This window comes from Xiphophorus couchianus, chromosome 21 (assembly GCF_001444195.1).
Source record: "Xiphophorus couchianus chromosome 21, X_couchianus-1.0, whole genome shotgun sequence".
Classification (NCBI taxonomy): Eukaryota; Metazoa; Chordata; class Actinopteri; order Cyprinodontiformes; family Poeciliidae; genus Xiphophorus; species Xiphophorus couchianus.
Genome location: NC_040248.1, coordinates 8240394 through 8267264, shown reverse-complemented (window position 1 = coordinate 8267264; position 26871 = coordinate 8240394). Strand labels below are relative to the sequence as shown.

Genomic DNA, 26871 nt, shown 5'->3' with positions numbered 1-26871 from the left:
TGCTTTGCTACATGCTTTTTTCACAACTTTCCTGAAATAAAAGGAAGCAATACAGCAAGCAGGCTAAACTGAAAGGCAAACAAAAAGAGCTTTTATGAATTGTTCTTTCTAACAAAGCCCAAGGATTTGTAAATCTGGCACACAGTGATTTCCTGCCTTCTGCCATCCACCTGTCAGCCATTCTGACACCTAAACTGCTAATAACCCCAAATTTATCTCCTTCAGCGACTTTTGGACTGACTGCTCGTGTTCAGGAGCGCAAATAGTCCTTTTTTCCCCCTCCGTGACACCTTTTTGTTGACTCACCGACACACGCTGCTCTCCGACAGACAGATCTTTACATGAGAGACATGGGGGTACCTTCTGAATGAATATGGATGGAGCTGTCCATCTGTCTATCTGCTTCGGATTTCCTCTGGCACTGAATGCTAACGGGGACTAGCAGGCTACTGGGAAGTCTCTGAAAATGATATAAATTAGCCTTTTTTAGGAAACAAAGGCAAAAGGATTGTAATCAGCCTTCAAGAACAGTTTCAGGTACATTGCCCTTTCAGTATAAAATGGCAGCTGTGAGTTGGCTGTCAAAGATATTAGCTGAAGATAAAGAGATGAGGAGTTTCATGCATACATGTAAAAGAAGTTAAGTTTATTCATAAAGCACCTTTTAGAGTCACAAAGTCATAAAGCACTGTACAAAATAAATTATGGGTAAGTTAAACCTACCACAATAAAACCATAACACAAGATCTTGGGAAATTAAAATAGTTTTCAGATTGTTTTTAAAAACCTCCAAAGAGTCAGCAAAACAAAGCTGCAGATTGGAAACTGATGATCCAGACTGGTAAAAAGAGCATTAGTCCAACAAACTTGATGACACAAAATCACGAGTAATATTCTCTGGAGCTCCTCGGGAGTCCATGTCTCATACTTCATCTTTTAAATAAAAAACAAAATAGAAACAAGAAATAGATCTGGTGTGTGAGTCAAACTCTAATGAGGAGTCAATACGTAACACCTAGATTTTTCACATTAGTGGATGTGACATGAAATGTCAGAAAAATATCCAGCTTACAATAATTTATTGGATCAGGAATTCTGTCCCAATGCAGCAGACAACAGCAAAATGAGGAGTTGTACTGGTTCATATTTAGACCAGTCGACAATTAAGAATCTCCGATTATTATTACTATTATTCCATTCTTACATAATGTTAAACCTTTGACAAAGGCACAGTAGCTAATCTCAAGATTTCCTTATTACAGGACAAAACTTAATGCTCATTCTGGAAAGAAAAGTGATACAAGTTGGGATTTGACATGGACTACACCTACAGTAATATCACACTCACTTCTTGATAATTTTAAGAAAGTGTCTTCACACTTGGTATTGAAGTTCGTTTTGAGTGACAACTCAACTTGTTATCTCAAACACGTGTCAATGTGAAAAGCACCTACTCTATTTCTCCAACAGCTACAAATGTGTTGTGTTTTGACCAGGTTCTACTGGTGAGATTAATGTTTTTGATGCAGAAAACACTTTTTAATTAATTCATAAAACATCTAATTGAATAGAAAGCCATGACAAATACATATATCACTGCAGCAAAAAAAAAAAAAAGCAACACAGGTTAATTTCAGATTGGAGAAGAATACTGCACCAAAGCTGGTAAACTTTTGACTTGATGATGATGTCAACTTGGGGACAGATCAGGACAGTTAAAAACAAGTCTTGCATCACCAGATATTCCTCCCCCATGGTAAAGCAATTATTTGCCTGGAGTATGTTTACTGTTACAGCAACATTTCTTTGATGGCACAAGAAAGCCCACAACAAACATGGATATGTATTCCCACAGCTAAATACAGTGCTGTGAAAAGTAGATGGTGATTTTAAATAATAATGAGAAAAAAGCTGCTCAAATTAACCTGGCTTTATTTGAAAAAGTGATTGCCCTCTAAATCTAATAACCACTTTTGCCATCATTGGCAGAAGCAACTGTTGCTTTTAAAGCAATCTTTGAGGAGGATTTTTGTCTCACTCTTCTTCACAAGAGTTTTTAAGCATGAATGACCTGTTTGACTGTTTGCACTTTGACCAGGTCACTCCAAAATGTTCATATACTTTAAATTAAGGTCTTGTTCAACTCTTCAACCTAAGGTTCCCTCTACTGGGAAGGTTTACCTCAGTACAGTGTTTTCTCCATTTGTGGATAATGACTCACTTTGGTTCGCAGGAGTCTCAAAGTAAGTATTCGATTTCTAAAACTTTGCTTCGAACCTGTTTTTTTAGATTGCGCCATGATGTGTTGCCTTTGAGAATTTTTAGCCTACCTCAAGTTGTCAGACGGGTTCTACTGAAAGAATTTCATGATTTTGGTTTTGCAGTGATAAGGTCCGTGTGGGGCTGCAGGGTGGTGCAGTTGGTAAACACTGCTGTCTTGCAACAAGAAGTTCCAGGATTCAAACAAAAGTTCTTTTGAATTGTTCACTCGAAGACCGCTTTTTGTATTTACTCAGACTATTGTCTGATATATAAATGTTATTGATAATCTAAAACATGTAAGTTTAATATGAAAAAGGGAAAAAAATGAGAAAATTTGTATCAGGTTATCCAAATTTCTGAAAAAACTAAGCCTTTTAGGGGAAAGAAATTATTTAATACATATTAGTAATTAACTAAAAGCCATTTTGACTACTAGTTTGAAACAGTGAGTAGTTGTAAAATAAAATAGAAAATAGATCAACTAAGATATCGCTGCTCCTTTTATTGTAAAAGTAGAATTAGATGAAAAATGAAACAGGCCTTTTATAGAAACCTGTGTTGAGTTTTAATTATAAAACTCCTCTTTTGAAATGTAACAACATACTAAAGCTGCTGCCTTAAACATCAAGAGCTAGTGGTAATAAATGTATACCTTGGGAAATGTCTTCAGGTTTGCACGCTCCACTGCAGATTACACATTCCCTCTGAAGAGGACTGATGAAACTACTAAGTGTGCTGCCCTTTCATGGCTATTTTAGCCAGACAAATAAAAGTATTTCTAGTAAACACAAGCATGTAGGACTGGTGTTTTTATGACAGTAGCAGAGGGGAAGAAGAAGCACCTCTTAGGAAATAATTATCTCCACAATCCCCTCCTGCAGCCTCCTGTGGGAGATTTTGGCCCTGACGACGGCTGGTCTGCTATGCGGCTGTTTCTGAACCACAGGATTTGTTTTTCATCTTGTGAGCAAAGTTATTGACAAAGCTTCGTACTATTTGGAACATTATTTTCCTGGAACCCTTTAAACATAACATCTTTTGGAAAGTTTGAAAAGAATTGCCTCTGATGATGTGCAATATTCTCCTGGGGCAAAGTATTTTATCCATTCTAAAATCAGAATACTCATATATTGTTGGGGGTTTTTTCCATCTCCTATTATTTTCTAATACTTCAGGGCACTATAATAGATCAGGGATTCATAGCTTTTACAAAACATTGACTTGGCTGATTGTGTTGAAGTATGGTGTTGGCAGCATCAGGCTGTGGGGGTATTTTTCTGTCAGAGGAACATGCTCACTTCACAAAATTGATGGCCTTCCACAGGAAGAACTTCATGTGGAAATATTAAAGGAGCAGCATTATGTAAAACTGACTTTTTTGTGCTTTACAAAATATTATAATGTTATTCGCCCTTCAGAAACATACCTAGAGTTCCTTCCATCTTGGCTTAAGGACAATAAAAAATGTACAAAGTGTGTCTCCAAATATTCTGCAATTTAGGAAATTTTACTTGGTAATCATAACAGACCTGAGACAGGAAACTTTTATCATAATTTCATTTCAGACAGTAAGAAAACAAAGAAAAAAATACATTTACTTAAAGGTATTGCAAACTTCTGTTTTCAACTGTTTTTTAGAAAAAGAAAATGTTTGTATTTTCTGAAGTTTTAGCACAAAAAACCTCTCAGGCTAGTGTTAAAGTCAACATCAGCATGTTAGCAATGTACTGTCTGTGTATTAATCTCAATATTCACAGTAAAACTAGCTAGCCAAAGGGTAGCCAGAACACAATGAAAGAAAAGAACTACTGTGGATCCGGTAAAAGACACTGGGTTGTTGATTTTTCGCGGCTCCATCAGGGGAGCAGGGGAGCTGTGTGGTGAGGTCTTTGTGCTGGTGCTTCATCTTTAGTTTGACAGGAACCCCAGCTTTCACTGGCGCCTGCGAGAGAGATGATGACCTCATTCTTTGGTGCATTGTGATCTTTTAGAAACCGATGACGTAATCTCAGATGCTGGCCATCGTGTAAGAGCAAAAAAACAACTAAAAGGAAGATAAAGTAAAAGAAGAATTATTCTGAAGTTATGGCATCATGAAGACTAATAGATTATTTTTATAAACAGCTGACAAAAATAGCCAAAGAACAAAAACCTTTGTAGCTGAAGTTCTGACAGAGCTTGAGACTCTGACAGATAATAAAGCACGTAAACCAAAAAAAATGGTATTGAAAAGCAAGTGATACCAACATGAGTCATGGAGGTGACTTTGAATTAATGTAATAATACATTCTGAATAGAATGAGAATATTAATAAAAAAAAATCAAGGCTCCTTTATGTGATTGCTTTTTGCTTTGAAGGGAAACAATCAGAAAAAAATTCCTTGGAGACCTGACTGAGGTTTTCAAGCACCTCTCCTCCACAACTTCTCAAAACACATTTTATTCAGACTTTTGACTGATGTCAGTGAAGTCAAGTGAAATAAAAATGCATATTCTTGCAAAAATTGCACATTTTAAACAGGTTATCGTTAGTTAAATAATCTGATTACAATAGTTTCATCTGAGCTGCAGACTGATATGAATGTTTAAAAACATGAAGACATCGCCTACAGTCATTTACAGGTTCTGCTCATGTAAATTGAGATCCTTTGCCAGTATAAATGTAGAAACAACTTCAATGGCATTACCATTACATTTTTGTGATGCTTGTCACTTAGATGTGCTAACCACAGAGCAAAAATAGCTGATCACTTCAAAAGATTACAACATAGTTTGGCTGCACAGCAGTAATGTAAAAGGCTCATGGTGGATATGGTGCAAAAGAGTGAGAAATTGGTTCAGAACCAAGTATGATCTTGCTTGTCGTCTTTCATATGCACAATATGTGTCTGTTTATGAGTCTATGTGTTGTAGATGGACAACATGATGACAGTAACATGTAGGTGATTTTGCTGGAGTCACATTCTAGCTTCATTAGCTTTGATGTGTGGTGTGCTGCAGAGACAATAACTCATCCTCATCTTCCTCAGAGAGCGGAAGATGAGGCCATGCTCTTCCACCACATTTATTAGAAAGACTCCACCCAATGGGCAAAGGACCAGTTAAACATGTGAAAGCATTTGTTTTTAGCTGAAACTGATGGTACAAGCGAATTGTGGAGAAATTGTGGATGATGCTTTAGAAACAGACCGTCTCTTGCAGCACAAGCCTCTGTTTCAGAAACGTTTTTCTCAACCGCATTTAGAAATTCAGCTTAAAACAGCATAGAAAGAGTAAAAATAGCAATACTTTGATCTTCCCTAAGACACATGCTGTGCCAAGGAGTACTCAAAAGGCTAAAAACCTGGAGAGTTGGGAGTCTGATTGCTGTGTGGGAAGTAGTTGGGTTCAAAACAGCTGCAGAGAAATGCTTTCATCTCTCAAACAACATCATCACTACCTTAAGATTCATCCAGACCAAAAAAGATAAATCAAAGGTCCCACATGCATGCAGATTATAGATCAAAAAGCGATGCAGGAGCAGCAAAATCTTTATTAAAAACAAAGTTAAAGGGAAAAAAAACAGCCGACAGGTGTTGAACTTCGGTCATTTGCTCAGTTACTAGTAAGGCTGGATGCAGTAAGACAGTCACTTTTCACAGGATATCTGCAGTCATGTTTCTGCAGGGTTGTCCGCAGTGTCTTCTGTGGCCACGGCTTTAGAGGTATCTGCAGGTTCCAGGTTGAAGTAGCTGATGTGCTGAAATTTCAGCACCTCGTTTCCCCAGCTGGTCCACCCGGGCTGAAGACTCCGTGCAAACAGCTCCAAACACTTGGCTTCAGCTCCAACATACAACTTCAGAACCTCTGTGAAAAATTAAGACAAAGAAACAATGATACCGTGATTGTTACACACAATGTGTGGCCAAACACACAACAGCTCATCTTTCTTGCATTTCAATAACGTAGGATAATGCACTGCCTTGTGTTACCTCCAGGAACACCTTCTACTGTATAGTGTAGAGTACAGTTGTGCTGAGAATAATAGTAGTGTATTAAAAGAAAAGCATCCTTAAAATAGGATTTTTATGCAAAACACACTGGGAATGCTGCACAGAATAATCCAATCTGGGCTTCCCATTGCTCCCCTGCATGGATCTTTTGTATAAAAGCTCTTCACTTGTTACTTTGTAATAGGCTGAAGACAGAAGAGGCAGCTGCAGAACTCCTTCACACATCTGAACAGTTTTTTCCTCCCTGTGAGGAGTCTGCCAGTGACCTTGGCTTTATAAGTGCTCGTATTCCAGGAGAGGAACACCTGACAGATACGTTTCACTTCCCCTGCTTTCTGCTACTCTGACACTGCCTGAGCCGACACTCGGGGAGTTAATGAGCTCAAAAGTCTGCTCCCAAAACCCATCTAACCTATATGTGCTGAATAACCTTACTTCTTTTCCCCTCTCTGTGTCCGTCAGGGAGACAAAGCCCCTGTGTGGAAAGGCCAAACATGCAGCTCAGTGACTAACTCGTCCTTAACTCATGACTCAGCTCTCAAGTTGAAAAGAGAGAAAAAGTTTCACTATGATAAATCTTGAAATGGGACGGCACATCTGCACAAGCGAAAAGAAAAAAGAAAGGTATTTTCTTTCTGAACAAGTTACAAAGTCTTAGTTAATCCAGTTTGTGGATATTTTTTTCTCTCTCTTTTCAAGATTAAGTAAGTAAAATGTACTTATTTTTAAAGTTGTGGAACATGATTAAAATCTAAATATCTCTGAATAAAATATAAGAATTAACATTTCAGTGCACTCATCCAGAACAACATTGCTATTTTGGGCTCTCCTCCTGTCCTGTTGTTTTCTTATATCTGAATTGAACTTTTTAACTTATAGGAATCATTCTTCTGTCATAACACTAAAAGATCTGAGACAGACCCACAACCAGCAGAGCCTTCTTGCAACAAAATGCATAAAAAATCGCCCCCCTCCAAAAAACAAAAACAAAACTGCTTTCAGTTTCCAGTGCTGCTTAATCACTCAATATCATCCAGTGAAGCTTAATGAAGGTGCATTTTTTCTTCATTGCCTAACGAAAAGCTTCCAGGTCAGCAACAGCAGATCAACTGGAACAAACAAACCAGTTGTGAATGAAACCTGCTGAGACCCACTGACACAAACAAAGACTCACACATGGAAACCGAGCGCAATCTTTTTCCTAATCTGTTGAATCTCTATGCTGTCCCAGCTCCATGGAGGCATCATTATGATTTAAATCAATGTATTTTAATAATCTCCCTCTAGCTCTACGGGAGGGGAGCTTTTCTGTGCTGCTGAAAGGGTACCAGCAAACAGCAGCCATGTTTCACCCTCCATACTGCACCATAAATTGCATTCCCCCGAGAGGGAATGAGCTGACGTCAAGCCTTCCTTATTCTAAGTTCCTGCATATGCTTTGCCAAGCTCTTACACTTGCATACTGGAGGTGGAGCAATCGAGACAAATCCAACGTGTGTGATGTAAAAGTTTACTTTTGGACAAGTCAGATCTGTCACGGTTTCCATTATATGTAAATATGGAAAATATAGACAACTAGTATATTGTCTTCTCTAGTCTACAACAATAACATTCAAAAAGAAGCTCATGTTTTGACTATGTTTAGTCAATATATGGTTCTATTTTGTGAGTTTTGTTTCCATAAAGAGGTGCTTCCCTGGTTCATAATTTCTCATGTAGGTACTGTCTTTATTAATAAAACACAAACAGCACCAGAGTTGGAACCAGTGGTGTGAAGGGAAGTCGTCCTGCATTTAGATTTTATCAATGCTGCAGCGTTGCCCTCTAGTGGTGCAGAAAAAACACCACACTTTAAGAACATGCCTGACAGTGATGGCTTCTGGGAGTGCAAGGCCGAGGGGACGCTCACAATCAAACGTTTATCTTCAACTGGAACGTTTGCGGTTTGTAAAGGGCTGAAACAAAAAAAAACATAAGTACGGTAAGTATCACCTGGATTTACCTCATCTAAAACTCTTAATTTGAAAACACAAAAGATGACTTGCAAAAGCCCAGTATTTATAGCCTATTGAATCTCTGAATGCACAATTCTCATAGTGGCTTGTGTTAGCTACAAACATAACACCATAAACATGTGTTACGTTAACAGGTGTTATGCTTATCTGTGGAATAACTTTTTCTGCTTGCCATGCCAAAGGTCAACTGCCAAAGCTGGTTTCTGCAGCAGCAAGACATAAAGATAAAGAAACGTCGGTTCTCATGGCAACTTGCCTGTCTGCCTTGTAAATATTTTGCACTTCTCTTGTTCTTGAATATCTGAAGACTTGTACTGACTTTGTGTGTCTCTAACATGCTGGCTTTGTTCTCATCTTGTATAAGCTTCACTAATGTACCTGTTTTTCACCTTAACAACGATTGGATAATTTTATTTTTCCACCATAACTTTGAGCAGGACAACAATTTTAAACACACAGCCATACCTATGATGAAATGGTTGAAATTAAAGCATTTTCATATGTAAAAATCATCTAGTCAAAGTCCAGATGTAAATCTAATTGAGAATTTGAGGCAAGACTTGAAAATTGATGTTCTCAAATGTCTTTTGTTCAGTCTGAATGAGCTTTAAATGTTTCGCAAAGCTGGTGGAGATGCACCTAAAAACACATGCGCACTTGAATTACAATGAAAAGTGGTTCTAAAACCCAAGAGGGTGGAATATAAATGCTGGACACACTTTTCAGATTTAGATTTGTACCCAAAATGCAGGCTACTGTATGAAGGTCAGTCACACCTCGTGTGGTCGTTGGCAGGACGATACCGACCCAGCACCAGCACTTCATATGGCTTCTTGTGTGGTGAATCTAGAGGAAACACAAACTCCCCCGATGTGGTGACCTGAAGGACGAAAAGTTAGTTAGGATAACCTCCAACTGTGAAACTTACCATAAATCATTTAGCTCTAGATGTCCACTACCTTGACCCAGAACCATTCAGCAACAACTTCTACACCCCAGTGTGGGTACAGCTCGTCACGGACAAATCGGAGGTGGCTGGGCCTGTTTGTTACCCAGGTGACCACCAAGCAGCCAGGAGATCCCAGGAGGGGGACAGGAAGGCGTTTCAGCTGGGATGAAGGCAAAGAGCTGTATCTTCATGGAAAAAATGTATGAGCTCAAACTCAATCAACATGATATACTGTATATATACATATATTGCAAATATATCTTTATATATCCCTGTACGCAGGATCAATATTGCAAATAACTGCTTAGACTGCAATCAAAATTAATTATATGCTTTATGCAAGTAATATGGATTTGCTTGGTGAACATCTGAATGTGTATGTAAATGGATACTGCTTGTTTACAGACAGGGACAGTCAGGAGTAAGCATAAATATTTTTGTGCTGCCTCCTACTCCTCACTTTGGAACTTCTTCTCACTTGTCTAAGCATTTCTAATTGTCCACCACCATGCCTTGATGAAACGTGTGGAAGCCAAATAACCTGCGACTTCTTTTCACAGACTTGTTTTCCCAAGGTGGATCAATGACGATGACATCAAATCTCCTCCCACCTATTTGGGAGAGAAGTGGCACAGAAATGTAATGAATTTATGATAGAATTAAACATTACGCTGGAAAAAATACATAGCTTTCCTAAAACCATTTGAGTGACCAACAGGTTTTCCAGATGGCTTTAATAAAACTGATAATTTTCCAGATTTCACTTTTTTTTCATTGCACTCACATTGTACCAGTGGTTGTATTCTTGTGAAATCAGAGAGGAGGAATGCAGTGTTAGGAGGTATTATATACTCCTCTCCTATCAGTGGAACCACTGCTGCCCAGGCCTGGCTGTTCTCCGTCACCTGGGAGAACAGGTCGACATGTGAAGCACCGCCTTCCTCCGTCAGAAGTGACTGTGTCCACTCCTGCTCTTCATCGGCCACCAGAGGAAGCTCTTTAGCTATCTCGCAGAGTGCTGCTAGTCTGCAGTCCTGGGAGGGAAGAGGATCTTGGGATGTTTCTGTCTCTCCACTCAGGTATCCAAGTGACTGGGCAGAGTCCACTAAGGCCTTGGTTCCTTCCAGAATAATGCTCCTGATCTGTTACCACAGATATATAGACATATCATGTTTTCTGAATAATACACTTTTTTTATTGACATAATTCTATTAGCTGCTACATCCTATTAGATTCTTATAAAGGACTCGAAATTCAAAAACAATAATTATGTTACAATTATCTCTGAAGAAACTCAGTGAAGAAACTTAATCACTAATGTCATTAAAAACAGAACCTTGCAAATAAACTTATCCTTCGTGTTTTTTGGAATTTTAGTGGTAGTGCATAATATTTTAACAGTATGTAAAGGATAAATGATACATAAAAATACCATCCTGTAGACCAAGGAAGGCATCAGCAAGTTGAGAAGAAGCTTCGAGAAGTTTTGCAAAGCCCTGGACTTGATATTCAGTCAAAATGTATTCACCTTTTCATGGAAAGCCTTTGCATCAATTTCTCCTTGGTTGAGCTCACCGTGTTTTCGTTTCCGCTTCTGAAATCCAAAACATTTTATTAAATACTGATTACAGAACTACTTATCATTTTAAAATGTGCATATTAAATGGCATCAACCCAAGAACAAGCCTCAACACATTTTGTTTACACTCAAAGAGGTCTAGCCTGCAGCTTAAACAGTCTACCTTTGCGGATTTCTCTGTTTTCTGCGCCATAACAGTGTGTCCTCCATCAACTCTCCCACTCATGTTGGAATGACTCTTTAATATGTGAAAGCATTGTCTTTTAAAATTGCACTTGACATGTGGTTTCTGATGCCCTGTCCATGTGATGCACCTCGTGTAGCCTCGGTCAATGAGCGACTGGGAGTCCAGAACCCAGCCTGAGTTGCTCTGAAGCACCACCGACATCACGAAGGTGGAAGGCTCACCCCGGGGCGGATCGTTAAACAACTGGTTATTTGCTTGTTTAGTCTTGTGGAGCCGCGCCGTGTGGAAAATTAGATTTCTCTGTAAACGATACTGAAAGGAAAGCGTAAGAACGTAATCCGCTCCTAGCAGGAAGTGAATCGTGTTGACGACATGTGTGTTGGTGGTAACCGAATCGACTCAATGTGCCGGCTCTTTTAAATGAACGAAGAAAGGTAACGCCAAACCCAATTCCAATGAAAATGGGAGGTTGTGTAAAACATAAATAAAAACAGATTATGATGATTTGCAAATACTTTTCAACCCATGTGCTCAATCGGATACACAACAAAGATGAGATATTCAATGTTCAAACGGTTTCTCAACGTGCAGTGGCAAGGAATAGTACCTTCCACAGTCCATAATATCATCAAAAGATTCAGAAAATCTGGAGAAATCTTTACAGGGGCTAAAATCAACATTGAATACCCATGACCTTTGATCCCTCTGGCGGCACTGCATTAAAAACAGAGATATTCTGTAACAGCTTCTACTGATTTGGACAAAATGCATGGTATTACATAAATACTACTGCATAAGGACCTGAATGACCAACACATCTCATACTGTATATGGAGGATCAAGGTCATTGAATGGTTTATACACAAGTAGTTTTTTAATGTGATTCTCCTTTTAACAGTTCACCAATGGAGAGTTTGGAGAACAAGAGTCATATTTTTGTGATTTGTTTCTCAGTAGCTGTGAGACAAATATGCATTTTGTGCAGCTTATTGCCTTCTCCGTTCAGTGCAAAAAATATTTCCCACCAAAATCATCTACATTAATTTAAAATGTCTGCATTTAACAGGAAAATGGGACCAAAGTCAAGTTGTATGAATTGACCAATAAAGTTGATTCTGATTCTAATGGCATTCTTAAGAAAGATTTTGAAAGACAAATAAAAAAAAGCTGCTAAAATAGTTCAACTTACTTGTGAAGAGTCATTCTATGAGAAGAAACTTTAAACTTTTTCATATTCTTTAAATGAAAAAAAGGTTCACTTGACTTGTTAGGAGGGCACAATTAGAAGCCGAAAGAGCCCAATCTTTTCCTGTGAGCGAAACTAAACGAACAGGATCCGGAAAAACAGCCGGAAGACCCACCGGGAGCTCGAGCACAGCAACGCTTTTTCTCTCCGTAAACCCTCGTAGCAACATCACGCACGAGAAAAATTGATGCTTTTTATACTCTCTGGCAAAGAATATCCGAAGCAGCTTAACATTACAAAGACAAGACACAGAAGACGGTTTATTTAACGTAGGAACATGTCGCAAGGTGCTTCGAAACGTTTTCTGCAGCAAAGTGGTCGATAATCTCGGAGAAAGTTTGACGGGGTGCACCGTTCCTCTGGGCTGCTGCAGGAAGAACTGAGCAATATGATTAATGTGTACAACTACCTACCCAAATACCAGCAGGGTTTGAAGAAAACTCTGAAACTCGGTTTGGACCTTGACGACTTTCTTCGACTTGTACACAGGGTAAGTTGTGATTCTCTGCTCTGTTTTGGGGCTGCATGAAGGGCCACTGACGCCTCCAAATATAAGGCAGTTTTGTTCTTGGTATCTATTTTTAAGATACGTTACTGTAGGTTTAAAGGAATGGCTACATATCACCCTATAAGGTAGAATTGACTTAAAATAAAGTATAAAGGAAAATATTTAGTAAAAAATAAAAAAATAAATAAAGAAGTGGTATTTGGAAAGCCTCAAATATCTTTGACGAACTTAAAAGGAAAAGTGACGCAAATGACCCACCTTGTATGATATTTCGGACAATAATTAATTAGACTATCTGGTTTTGAAACATTTCTTAAATGTTTATTTCCATCTTGTTGCTGTTTGCTTATGAGTAAAAGAGCAGTTGTGGAATTTGGTCATGTGACAGTGATGGTGATGTATGGTTTTGAACCCCTCTCCAACATGGAAACTTTTCCTCCTGGTAGTGGTCAGAGGTGGAGACCTGGAACGGAATGTCCATTTGCCCCAGGGCAGCTGTGGCTACAATGTTGGTTGCCACTGTCAGCGTGTGAATGACTGAAAGTAGTGGAAAGTGCTTTGGAGTCCTGTGACTTGATAAAGTGCTATGCAAATGCTATTTTATATTGCAATAGAGTTATGTTTATTGGACTGATTTTGTCATTTGGTTAACAATTAAAAAAATATATATTTAAACATATTTTATTAAAATTGGGCTGCACAGTGGTAGCTGTTGCCTTGCAGCGTGAAGGTCATGGGCCAGGGGTCTTGTTCTCCCTGTGCATGTGTAGGTTCTATCTCCTCCCACAGTCCAAAAACATGACTTTTAGTTCTGTCTCTGTATTGCCCTGCCTCTTGCCCGTTGACTGCTGGAGCTAGGCACCAGTCTCCCTCGTAAACCTGCAGAATGAGCGTGTTAGATAAGGATTTAGGAAAAGGAAACTTGGCCATATTATTGTCTCTGTAGATACAAAAAAGGAAATAAAAATCTCTGGTTAATCAAAATATAGTCAATAGATTAGCCCTGCACTGTGTTGATCTTATGTCAAGCAGAAAGGACTGAGCTTTTCATATGTTGATGTTAGAAGTATTTTTTTTTAGCTACAAATGATAAAGCATACACTAGAGGAATGCTATTTTGTTGAATTTTAGGCAATAAAAGGTTCCTTTTTGAGGTTTTTGTAGACAAATTATTTGCATCTTTTAATGTGTAGCATTGTATAAAAAAGCTTAAGTGGTTAAATGAAAAATCTGCTGAATGTGCAATATTTTAAATCTGATTAATCATCAGTATAACATCAGTATAACTCCTCCATGGGCTGCCACCTTATCGTGGTGGAGGGGTTTGAGTGCCCCAATGATCCTAGGAGCTATGCTGTCTGGGGCTTCATGCCCCTGGTAGGGTCACCCAAGGCAGACAGGTCCTAGGTGAGGGACCAGACAAAGTGCAGCCCGAAGACCCCAATGATGAAGGAAAACCTTGGACTTGGTGTTCCCTCGCCCGGACGCGGGTCACCGGGGCCCCACTCTGGAGCCAGGCCTGGAGGGGGGGCACGATGGCGAGCGTCTGGTGGCCGGGCTTTTACCCATGGAGCCCGGCCGGGCTCAGCCCGAAGAGGAAACATGGGCCCCCCCTCCCATGGGCCCACCACCCGTGGGAGGGGCCAAAGGGGTCGGGTGCACTGTGTGATGGGTGGCGGCCAAGGGAGGGGACCCTGGCGGTCCGATCCTCGGTTGCAGAAACTGGCTCTTGGGACGTGGAATGTCACCTCTCTGGTGGGGAAGGAGCCGGAGCTAGTGCGTGAGGTCGAGAGGTTCCGGCTAGAAATAGTCGGTCTCACCTCGACGCATGGCTCTGGTTCTGGAACCAGTCTCCTTGAGAGGGGCTGGACATACTTCCACTCTGGAGTTGCCCAGGGAGAGAGACGTCGGGCAGGAGTGGGCATACTTGTTGCTCCCCATCTCGGCGCCTGTACGTTGGGGTTTACCCCGGTGAACGAGAGGGTAGGATCCCTCCGCCTACGGGTGGGGGGACGGGTTCTGACTGTCGTTTGTGCTTACGGGCCGAACGACAGTTCAGATTACCCACCCTTTTTGGAGTCCTTAGAGGGGGTACTGGAGAGTGCTCCTCCTGGGGACTCCCTTGTTCTGCTGGGGGACTTCAACGCTCACGTGGGCAACGACAGTGAGACCTGGAGGGGCGTGGTTGGGAGGAACGGCCCACCCGACCTGAACTCGAGCGGTGTTCTGTTGCTGGACTTCTGTGCTCGCCATGGATTGTCCATAACGAACACCATGTTCAAGCATAAGGGTGTCCATATGTGCACTTGGCACCAGGACACCCTAGGCCGCAGTTCGATGATCGACTTTGTCATCGTTTCATCGGATCTGCGGCCGTATGTCTTGGACACTCGGGTGAAGAGAGGTGCGGAGCTGTCCACTGACCACTACCTGGTGGTGAGTTGGCTCCGGTGGCGGGGGCGAAAGCCGGTCAGACCTGGCAGGCCCAAACGTGTTGTGAGGGTCTGCTGGGAACGTCTGGCGGAATCCCCTGTGAGACGGAGCTTTAACTCCCATCTCCGGCAAAACTTCGAACACGTCCCGGGGGAGGTGGGGGACATGGAGTCTGAGTGGACCGTGTTCCGTGCCTCCATTGTCGAGGCGGCCGATCGGAGCTGTGGCCGCAAGGTTGTCGGTGCCTGTCGCGGCGGCAACCCTCGAACCCGTTGGTGGACACCTTCGGTGAGGGATGCCGTCAGGCTGAAGAAGGAGTCCTATCTAGCCTTTTTGGCCTGTGGGACTCCGGAAGCAGCTGATGGGTACCGGCGGGCGAAGCGGCATGCGGCTCGGGCGGTTGCTGAGGCAAAAACTCGGGTGTGGGAGGAGTTTGGAGAGGCCATGGAGAAAGACTTCCGCACGGCTTCGAGGCGATTCTGGTCCACCATCCGGCGTCTCAGGGGGGGGAAGCGGTGCAGCACCAACACTGTTTATAGTGGGGATGGTGTGCTGCTGACCTCTACTCGGGACGTTGTGGGCCGGTGGGCAGAGTACTTCGAAGACCTCCTCAATCCCACCAACATGCCTTCCACTGAGGAAGCGGAGCCTGGGGACTCTGGGTTGGGCTCTCCAATCTCTGGGGGCGAGGTCGCCGAGGTGGTTAAAAAGCTCCTCGGTGGCAAGGCCCCGGGGGTGGATGAGATCCGCCCGGAGTTCCTTAAGGCTCTGGATGTTGTAGGGTTGTGTTGGTTGACGCGACTCTGCAATATCGCATGGACATCGGGGGCAGTTCCCCTGGATTGGCAGACTGGGGTGGTGGTCCCCCTGTTCAAAAAGGGGGACCGGAGGGTGTGCTCCAATTATAGAGGGGTCACACTCTTAAGCCTCCCTAGCAATGTCTATTCAGGGGTCCTGGAGAGGAGGGTCCGTCGGATAGTCGAACCTCGGATTCAGGAAGAGCAGTGTGGTTTTCATCCTGGTCGTGGAACACTGGACCAGCTCTACACCCTCAGCAGGGTCCTGGAGGGTGCATGGGAGTTCGCCCAACCAGTCTACATGTGTTTTGTGGACTTAGAGAAGGCGTTCGACCGTGTCCCTCGGGGAGCCCTGTGGGGGGTTCTCCGGGAGTATGGGGTACCGGGCCCTTTGATACGGGCTGTCAGGTCCCTGTATGACCGGTGTCAGAGTCTGGTCCGCATTGCCGGCAGTAAGTCGGGCTCGTTTCCGGTGAGAGTTGGACTCCGCCAGGGCTGCCCTTTGTCACCGATTCTGTTCATCACTTTCATGGACAGAATTTCTAGGCGCAGCCAAGGTGTTGAGGGGATCCGATTTGGTGGCCTCAGGATCTCATCTCTGCTTTTCGCAGACGATGTGGTCCTTTTGGCTTCATCAGATCGTGATCTGCAGCTCTCGCTGGATCGGTTCGCAGCCGAGTGTGAAGCGGCCGGGATGGGGATCAGTGCCTCCAAATCCGAGGCCATGATCTTGAGCCGGAAAAGGGTAGAGTGCCTTCTCCGGGTCAAGGGGGGTGTCCTGCCCCAAGTGGAGGAGTTTAAGTATCTCGGGATCTTGTTCACGAATGGGGGAAGAAGGGAGCGGGAGATCGACAGGCGGATTGGCGCAGCGTCTGCTGTCAAGCGGGCGCTGTACCGGTCCGTCGTGGTGAAGAGAGAGCTGAGCCAAAAAGCGAAGCTCTCGATTTACCGGTCGATCTACGTTCCCACCCTCATCTATGGTCATGAGCTTTGGGTCATGACCGAAAGAACGAGATCGCGGATACAAGCGGCCGAAATGGGTTTTCTCCGTAGGGTGGCTGGGCTCTCCCTTAGAGATAGGGTGAGAAGCTCAGTCATCCGGGAGGGACTCAGAGTAGAGCCGCTGCTCCTTCACATCGAGAGGAGCCAGTTGAGGTGGCTTGGGCATCTGGTCAGGATGCCTCCTGGACGCCTCCCCGGTGAGGTGTTCCGGGCACGTCCCACCGGGAGGAGGCCCCGGGGAAGACCCAGGACACGCTGGAGGGACTATGTCTCTCGGCTGGCCTGGGAACGCCTCGGGATTCCCCCGGAGGAGCTGGAAGAAGTGGCTGGGGAGAGGGAAGTCTGGGCCTCCCTTCTGAAGCTGCTACCCCCGCGACCCGACCTCGGATAAGCGGAAGAAGATGGATGGATGGATGGACGGATAACTGATTACTAAAATGATAGATATTTGCAGCCCAAAATGGGATTATTGTGTATTTATTAAGTCTGTATTAAACTGAACACATGTATGTAGAAATGTTTTCCTAAATGTATTTACGTTTCCTGGGTTTTCCTTGTTTATAACCCACTTATTTTGCTTGTAAAATGTGATGAAGAGATGTTTGTTTGTTGGAAATAACTGCATGTTTCATCTTAAATAAAGCTGAAATATATATATTTTTTCTGCCCACAGGAATTTGGTCTTCCTCCATGGCAAAACTTTTGTTTGGTAACAACAGACAGAACAGTTGTTGATCATGTCAAATTTAGTGAGTAAATCCTTGCTGAAAAGTGAAGACACTCATGAAAATGATTTTAAAAAAACATACTGTTTGTAAAAACATAATTTGGATCTTTGTCTCCTTATAGAGGAGCTTCAGGATAACAGCACCCTCTACTTGTTGCAAAGCGAGGACCAAGACCTTCCAGTGGCAGCTGAGGAGGTCATCAACTTTGTTCCTCATTACAACACGCTAATCGAGAGCGGAACATTTGAATACTTTGCCGAGGGCCAGAAATCACTGCGTGAGTTTCTATGTTGTAAATGGGTAGCCAGAAATTAAGATAGCGTGATCATAACCTTCATCATTTCTGTGTTTCTTGTTTTTTTTATATTGATGTCTTCTATTCCTCCAGCCTGCTCTCTTGCTGAGCTGGTGGACAACTCTCTTTCGGCTACAGCTAAGAACACAGGAGTCAGGACGATAGAGATCCGGCTGGTTGGTTCTTAATATGCAGGCTTGATTTAACCTTAACTTTTGTGTTCAGTTTTGTTATAATGTTAGGACTGGAGTGAATTAATGTGTGTGTTTTTGCCAGCTTTTTGACAAAACATTTGGGAAGCCTGCTGTCGTGGTGTTGGACAATGGATGCGGGATGACCTCCAAGCAGCTCAATAACTGGGCTGTTTATAGACTCTCTAAGTTCACAAGGGAAAACAGCGCATTTGAAAGGTTTGTTGTAGACTTCCCAGTGAGTGTGTCCACTTTAATAGCTTTTTGTACAAAAACATAATTCTGTCATGTTACCTGTCTTGTTTCTTGGAAATCCTTTTGGGGATCTAGTGAAAGAGAAGATTACACTCGTCCCGATCCTGTACCTCGCAGTCTCAACAGTGATATATCCTACTTTGGAGTTGGGGGCAAACAAGCAGCGTTCCACATTGGAAACTCAGTCAGAGTGAGTGTGTTTATGAAAACCATTTAAAATGAGTTGTTTTTATTTAGATTATTATGATGACTTTGCAGGACACAAATAAACATTATTCTTACACCTTTAAAAACAATGTCAGACAGAATGGGAGAACAAAATTAAGCAGAAAAGTGCTCTGTGGGTGAAAATTACACACCATGATTCAGTACCTCTTATCCCACATTTAGCAGAAGTTTTCTGTGTAACTTCATCAGTCTCTCAAATCTCTGTGAAGGAATTCTGGCCAACTCGATGTTTACAGCATTGCTTTGTTGGTTGTGCATTCAGATGGTCAAATACATGATTTAATGTTCCTAAAGAATTGTAGCCTTAAAACAAGCTCAAGTCATTATACCTCCACCTCCATGCTCAACAGTTAGTAGAAGCTGTGTGTGCTGATAGGTTATTTAGTTTTACCAAACATGGCGTTATGAATTGTAGTCAAATATCTCTACTTTGGTCTTGTCTGCCTAATGGATTATTTTTCCAGAAGTACCAACTTTACCGCGATGCCTCTTAGCTAAGTCTTCCAGTAAAAGAGATTTCATAAAATAACATTTTAAAACCCTGGCAATGAAAGTGGGATGAGGAAACCCCTTGTCCAGAGAGCAGTGGACAAGGGATGATTTCAATTGGAGAAAATTGGAGAAATGTTCCCTGATTAGAAAAATTTTTCTGATCTGACACCTTTGATCTAGTCTCCATTGGGGCAGCAGAGTACTGGTTGAGCATATAAATCAATAGCAAAACTATGAGGCTTTTGATTAAGCACAAGCGGTTGAATATAATTTAAGTTCAATCACTTAATTTCATTGTTAATATGTAGTTATTGGAGACAACATAGTTTTTAGTATCTATTAAAGAGGGACAAGGTTGAAACCACCACTGACCAAAAATAACACAATTCCCCCCCCAAAATTTTTGAACAAATATTTTTTTGAAATGTAAAAAAACAAAATCAAAAACAAAATCTATGTATTTGTATAATTAACCATAGCATTTGTAACTATCAGATGATCAGCAAACCAAGAAACTCTCCAGATGTTCATGAGCTGGTTCTATCAAAGGACGAATTTGAGAAAAAAGAGAAGAACAAAGAGGATGTTTACCAAGGGACCATCTTAAACAGGAAGGTGAGAGATTTTAAAGAAAGTGTTTGATGAATTCGTTGATAAAGGCAAGCTGCACATCTCATTTTACTCTCTTGCGGCAGCCTGGTGACTTCTCGCACATAACACACGAGGAGTGCTTCCTTCAGGACATCATCAAGGAGGAAACCAGGAAGGAAAGCTTCACTGCTGTTGTTATAACAGGAGTCTGTCATGATCACATCAACTATCTAAAAGATGATTTTCACGAGTGGACCAGACAGCTAGCGTGAGCTTGCTCACTCATATGAAATAGAGTATGAAACCCATGCATTTCAGAAGCATAGGACATAATATTGTTTTTTTTGTTTTGTTTTTGTTTTTTTCAGGCACATTTATCATTATTACATTCATGGAGTCAATGGAAACCACAAAATGGACCAGTCTCAAAAATCAGACGTCAGTCCAAATATTGATATTGTGGTGAGTTTGGTTGACTATTACAGTAATTGTTTTCTTTTTCTTGTATTGTTCATCCAAAGACTTTTTTTCTTTTTTTTTTTTACCACTGATCACATTTTTCACATTTAATTATTTCATAGTGCATCAAATTAAATCACAGGCTTTGTTCAATATTTTTTAATAAGCGGAGAGCTACAGGGCTCCATTTTGGTCCTCTTTTCTACTAACCTCAGGTTATCCTTGGAAAATCTGTCTTTTAAGTATTATTGTTTCATTCCTCCCTGCAGATCCTGTCAACCTCAGTAAGGTTGGATAAACAGCCATTTGTTTAATTGGATTTATATTTATTTATGTTTATTTTTTGTGTGAAAACAGAGCTATGTATAATAGAAAGGTGTATGAAAAAAAACAGTGCTAGAGAGGTTTGGACTGGAATGAGAGAGATCACAGGACTGAAGAGGAAAGCTAACGACCCTGCTGGGATCTCAAATCAGTTAATGAGTTGAACCAGTTTTTTAACCGGTTTGACAGAAGTGTCACAGGTGGATGCAGCCCAAGATCCTCTCCAGTTTGCATACCAGCCCCACGTAGGAGTGGATGATACAATTTAAATACCTGCTGCAGAGGGCCTATTCCTCCCTCGACAGACCTGACACCATTGTCCGCATCCTTTTCTTTGACTTTTCATCAGCCTGAAACACCATCCAGCCAGGATTACAACACGAGAAGCTAGCTAAAATGGATGTAGATGCATCACTCATCACCTGGATCATCGACTATCTGACAGCCAGACCTCAGTATGAGAGATTACAGAGCTGCAAATCAGACGGTCTAATATGTAACATTGGAGCTCCCCAGGGAACTGTGCTGTCTCCGTTTCTATTCACCACCTACACTGCAGGCTTTAATCACTGCTCCAAACTGTGCCATCTGCAAAAGTACTCAGATGACACGGCTATCGCGGGGTGTGTGAAAGGGGGACAGAAGGTGGAGTAGAGGACATCGGTGGATAATTTTGTGACTTGGTGCAGAGAGAACCAACTCCTGCTTAATGTAAACAAGTCCAAGGAAATGGTTCAGTTTCTGCAACAAGAAAACACATTTGCTCCCAATCTCCATTTCAGAGGCAGATGTGGTTTTACATTGTACTGGATGCTACATTGGACTAAGGACACTGATGTGCTCTACAAAAAGGCCATGAGCAGATTCTATTTCTTATGAAAGCTCAGGTCTTTTAACATCTCCAATAGGATGCTCTTCATGTTCTATCAGTCATCAGTGGCTAGTTCCATCTTCAATGCAGTTGCTTGCTGGGGGTAGTAAATGAAGGTGAAAGACTTAAACAGACTTAACAAATTAAGTCTGTTGATAATTGATAAGAAAGGCTGAGTCAGTTCAAGATGGCTCCACTGGAAGAGGTGATGAGAGACAAAATGCTAGAGAAGATCAAAATCTCCCCCCCCTTTAGGGGATCAATAAAGTACTATTATTATTAAACTCTGGCTGAGCCTCTCAAGGGCATTAATAGACTGTTTGGTTTAGATACCAAACAAAGTATAAATATTACTGTTAAATATTTTGTGAATTAAATGTCTCACTCATGGTAAGAGGTGATCATTCCATCCAGAATTATAGATTTAAATTAGTCAAGATGCAAAAAAAACCCAGTTCAGTAGCCATTTACATTGCTTTATGAAAAAAAAAAACACCTTCACTTTATCTCAGCTTGTGTCTTTATTTCAGAGGCTTTTTTTAAAATTGTTTTTGGCAGGTAACCTTGCGGGAGAAACCGCCTAAAGGTTTGCGTCAGAAGAATCTCAAAGAAGTGCAGGATGACTTGCAGACCCTGTACATAAACTCAGCTGTAGACACATTTGAGTTCAAGGCCTCCACTCCCGACGGTGGCATCTTGGACGGAATCCTGAGATATCATCCATTTCTTTACGACAAGGAGACCTACCCCAAAGATCTGAATGCTCTACAAGGTATTCAGATCTCATGCAGTTTATGAAAATATTTCTCAGAGCTTGATCTATTTTAAGGTTGTAGACCTGACAGAAATGTATAACATTAAATGATAATACAATAAATGCTTCTGTTTTTTAGCACCTGTTGAGGAAGATGATGATGAGAATCAGTCTGGAACCATGAATCGGGCCAGAGGGAAGAGGGATATCTTTGAGTGTTTCTGGAATGGACGACTCATCCCTTACACCACAGTTTCTGAGTAAATACATTCGTATGAATGGGTTGAACATTTATTTTTTGTTTTGGTATACTTCTGTCAGGTCTAAATACCTATTAAAGACAATTTAAACAAACACAGGAAAGACAAGAAAGTTAGATTCTTTGTTCTCGCGAGGAGAGCAGACAGAGACGTGCTTACAGTTACAAATCTCCAACCGCTCTGAAACACATTTGTCCCCTCCTCGCTTTTTATTGCTTTTAGAAACCCTCTTACATCGGGCGCTGCAACTTCTCAAAGGGAGGGGGAAAACAATTCATCACATAGTTGCAGCGCTAATGACATTCACTATTTAGACACATGTTATCTACACTCTAAATCCTTCTGCTCCAGTTGAGTACCAGACACGGCGTCGAGTAGGACACGTTGTATATAACACAGGAGAGCAGAGTTTATAGCTGTGCAATAAACTCTGCTAGAAGAGTTGTCTCCGCTATCTCCCAGGAAGGCTTCACTGCTCTCTTTCCCAAGGAGGTCACAGGAAGGAATCAAAGTTATTTAACACACAGAAACATTACTTAAAATAGAAGAAAAAGAGAAAAAGCATATAATTAAACATTATCTAAATGTAACTACAAGGCTACATGATACAACGAATATTTGATAATTACTAAAAATACAATTTATCCAACAACTTCAAATGTTTTTCAAAATTAACTGGGACATATGCAGCTGTTTTTCTTGTGCATTTTATTATATAGTCTTATTCTGAATTTCTGTTTTTCTCTTTCTCATCCTTTCATTGGTAATTATTCTATCAGTTAGCATAGCTTATTTAACCTTTCTTTAGACACCAGAATCTCTTTTATTCACCTGCATACAAATGTTTATAACTCACATTAATTTGATAAATCAGTATCAAATTAATACAAGGGTGGGCATTTATTGTATTGTTTATCATTTAATGTTATACATTTCTGTCAGGTCTACAACCTTAAAATAGACAAAAGAAGAAGAAAGACTAATGAATCGGATTTTACTCGCGAGGAGAGCAGAGAGGAGGGTCTGATTTTCAGTCTCCAAACTCGCTCTGAGAATCCTGTCCTGCTTCTCCTTTATTTGCATCATGATACCTAATTTACATTGGCCAGCAGCTGATAAAAGAGATGAAAAAATAAAACCAGCTGCTAACACACAGTCAGAAATCTTTCTATACAATGCAATCTCCTGTCTTAGTACATGTGACAACTTCAAAACAGTTGCCGTGTCTCTGGGTCACAATCTTTGATCCTTTAGCCTTTGGGTGTTTTACTAAGAACAGTTCTTAGTTTTGTTTCCAGAGTGGCTGGTATCTGCTTCCAATCTGGCATGCTGCCTGCAGTTTCCTGCAGACATCTCTCATAATAACATACAAAGGAGAATAATACAAAGAATCTCACAGTCCTTAAAGTTAATTTTAACTATATATGGGATAAAAAATATTTACAGTTCTAACAATTTCTTAGTGTGATAAGAATTCAGATTTATAGTTGTCATAGTAAATTCCAATTAATGATGTTTGAAACTCCACAAAAATGTCTATATTGCAGTCTATATTGTCTATATAGCAGAAATTGAGATTATTTCTGCTATTTTCGCCACTGTTTGTTCAATGAAAGTATCAATAAATATTAATACTTTTAAAATGTGATTAAATGCAGTTACTGTGCACTGTTTGGTGATACAAATGACACTTTACGTGACTCGTGTCCTAAAGAAGAGTTTTGACGAATGTTTTTCAAGAGCAACATTTGTATTTGTGGGGCTATGATTGCTGTGTAATGCAGCACTATATAAAAACAAAAATGATAAATAGTTTTTAGTTCTTCATTTTTATTATTACAATAATATCACAAAATTTTGATAAAACTTGAAGTCTGTATCGCTCACCTCCTTGGGCGGAAATCCTGGGGGGGCCAGTGGAGATCCAGACCCCTCCAATCTTGGAAAAGTCTAGAATTCCCCCCCCCAAAAAATTATAAAAGAAACCTTTGTATTTAAACAAATAACAATATGAAGAGGCGGAAGAGAACAAAATAAATCCACCATTTTCAAAAATAAAAATAAGTTTTTAGGTCCACATTGTTAGAACATTGGTTTAGTCCAACTTGTTACAGACGGCAAAGGCTCAGTCAGAGCCGCTGAAGTGTGGAGCTAGCTGTGGCTCTGCAGCACAAACAGAAAACCCTCCAGTAAGTAAATACTTACAGCAAAAGACGCAGTAAGTTTTATTTACGTTCATTGCTCAATAGGAAGAAACATGTTAACAATAAAAATCAGACTGTAGTTTATTATTTTATTACTTTGGCTGAATCATAATAAACTGCCACAATATGCCTTGAATCAAAACTAGCAAAACTGGCTGCATTGCTTTGATAGACTTAAGCTTGTAGAAGGTAGCAAATATCTCAATGATATTTAGTTCTTTAACTCTTAGGTTAATGAGAAGAGTTTGAAATGGGAGGGGCTGATCGCTGCAACTAGCCAACAGCTCAGTATGTGGGAGCCGAGAGCAGAGATAGAGCAGATAGAAAAACAGAAATGTATGCCTTTATTTCTTCCCATCTTCAACATAGAGCTTCTAAAACCACACGCACATAAAAAAATCTGACTATATTTCTATTAAAACCCTTGTACTTGGAGCGTTATGTTTACGTTATGATACTTCCCAGATATTCATTTCTACCTACTCATAGAGTCTCAGCCATCCAGGACATGGCAAAACCAAAAAAGGTTTAAAAATAAAGCAAATTAGCAGTTATAATTTAAATAACACATAACTTCTATTAGTGTATTTTTCTTTTACCTTTCTTACTGCCATCCAGCCGTCCCTCCATTTCTCTCTTGTGAACTTTTGGATTCTTGTATTTTAAAATAAGTATGAAGAACAATATATATACAATAGAATGTGGAGCATTGAACTGGATTGAAAAACCTAAAAGCCCACTTGTTTTGTGATCCAGTCTTTGCCTATGGGAGCACATGTATAGTTTTAGCCTGAAACACAGAGGTTTGCTTAGCAATCAAACAAAACAGCTTACACTGAAATGAGCATCTCTATTTGTAGTAGCCCAGAACACTTGCAAGTTATTGACTAGAACCACTTTAGACTATTGGTGAATGTTGCTTCTGCGAAAAACAATAAAATAAAAAAAATAAAATTCTGTCTGTGTTCCAGGTTCGATTGGTGCCGTCGGCCCAATAAAAGTACATTGCCCCTGGAGTGTTTCAGCCGCTTCTCTGGGGTGCTTTTCACCAACGACAAATTCCGGGTCAATGCCAGCAAACAGAAGTTTATGGACTTGGAGCTGAAACTGAGGCACAAGGATAATCTTTTTACCCCTGTTTTTAACATTCAGGTGATGATTCAGAGTTTTAAGTCAAGTTTGCATGTATATCACATTTTAGCAACAAGGAATTTCAAAGTGCTTTACATAATGAAAAACAATAAACATTGCACTAGAGTGGCAAAATAAAGAAAAATAATAAAAACTTCCAATCTAGACAAGAATTAATCTACGTTCACCTGCTACTAATCAAAGGTGACTAAACAAATGGATTTAAAGCTTTGATTTAAAGTATTTGAACAGTTTTGCAGTTTTCTGGATGTTTACTTTAGATTATTGGAACACAAAAATTTTATTCTACTTGTTCGGTTCTGATTCTGAAGATCCAGAGTAGATGACAACTTTAATTTTTGTTCAGTATTCAAAAGTATTTTAAAGTAGGTTCTCTGAGCTACAGGAAAAAAAAAAAACTACATTATCTACACTATATGTAGTGTTTGTAGTGGAATAATATAGTGCATCTAATGCTTTTTTTTCTGATTTTTACTGTGAATTTTACAGAAATCCTCAAAAAATCGAAACATCCAGAAAGAGTTCATCCAGTGGCTTGAAAAATGTCACAGTCAGTTTGATAAGCAGGTAAAGTTCCTTGGCTATGAAACGACTGTGAAACGACTCGATGTGTCCATTAAGAAGTCGCAGTATCCCTGGGCGGTGTTCTCCACTATTGAATTAGATGGCAAAATATACAAAGCAGGGGATCTTGTAAGTGTTCCAATATTAATATTTAATTGTACATATTTCAGTGAAGATATTCAGATAGATATACACAATATACAAACATTTTTCTCACTGTCTGATGCTATATCAAATACTTGTTTTACTATAGGTGAGTTAGGATTGCCAAAATAGTTTTTTTTTCCTAAATGCCAGAAATGGAAGAGATACAGTTTTACTTTCTCCAATTATTGAAATGTACATACACTAAGATCGAACACACTGCTTCTGTGCTACATCATAAGTAATCAAAAGCAAGTCTGCAGGTCTGGTTCCTCTTTGTGTACAATTTCCAGATGCTTGAAGGTGCCACTTTCATCATTTCAAAGAAATATATGGAAGTTTACACTCCACTGGAATTTCAAGCCATCATATTGTCAATTCTTTGTTCT

The 26871-nt window shown here is 40.6% G+C and overlaps 2 protein-coding genes across 2 annotated transcripts in view; one reads left to right on the top strand and one right to left on the bottom strand.

The window, feature by feature from the left end:
- Positions 1-5774: 5774 nt before the first annotated feature.
- mettl4 (methyltransferase 4, N6-adenosine) lies at positions 5775-11356 on the bottom strand. Its single transcript, XM_028005687.1, has 8 exons — positions 10961-11356; positions 10747-10812; positions 10003-10360; positions 9760-9829; positions 9229-9403; positions 9046-9149; positions 8118-8209; positions 5775-6108 (listed from the first exon to the last, which is right to left on the bottom strand). The coding sequence occupies exons 1-8, from the start codon at positions 11183-11185 to the stop codon at positions 5915-5917; spliced, it is 1284 nt and encodes a 427-aa protein (XP_027861488.1). The 5' UTR covers positions 11186-11356; the 3' UTR covers positions 5775-5914.
- Positions 11357-12327: 971 nt separating this feature from the next.
- LOC114136585 (structural maintenance of chromosomes flexible hinge domain-containing protein 1-like) overlaps positions 12328-26871 on the top strand; it is a 29525-nt gene continuing 14981 nt past the window's right edge. Inside the window, exons 1-13 of the mRNA XM_028004636.1 lie at positions 12328-12720; positions 17644-17719; positions 17820-17975; positions 18087-18169; positions 18270-18403; positions 18515-18629; positions 19655-19774; positions 19855-20018; positions 20119-20212; positions 21963-22176; positions 22298-22418; positions 25594-25774; positions 26264-26467. Coding sequence (XP_027860437.1) covers positions 12619-12720; positions 17644-17719; positions 17820-17975; positions 18087-18169; positions 18270-18403; positions 18515-18629; positions 19655-19774; positions 19855-20018; positions 20119-20212; positions 21963-22176; positions 22298-22418; positions 25594-25774; positions 26264-26467 — 1764 coding nt within the window. The 5' untranslated portion in view covers positions 12328-12618. The remainder of the gene's footprint in view (positions 12721-17643; positions 17720-17819; positions 17976-18086; positions 18170-18269; positions 18404-18514; positions 18630-19654; positions 19775-19854; positions 20019-20118; positions 20213-21962; positions 22177-22297; positions 22419-25593; positions 25775-26263; positions 26468-26871) is intronic.

Excerpts from the sequence above, each read along its gene's own strand:
- mettl4 (XM_028005687.1), bottom strand. The coding sequence starts at position 11,185 with ATGTCGGTGGTGCTTCAGAGCAACTCAGGCTGGGTTCTGGACTCCCAG. Across the intron at positions 10,813-10,960 it reads AAACAGAGAAATCCGCAAAG|AAGCGGAAACGAAAACACGG; the intron begins GTAGACTGTTTA and ends TTTGGATTTCAG. Across the intron at positions 9,150-9,228 it reads CTGAATGGTTCTGGGTCAAG|GTCACCACATCGGGGGAGTT; the intron begins GTAGTGGACATC and ends TTCGTCCTTCAG.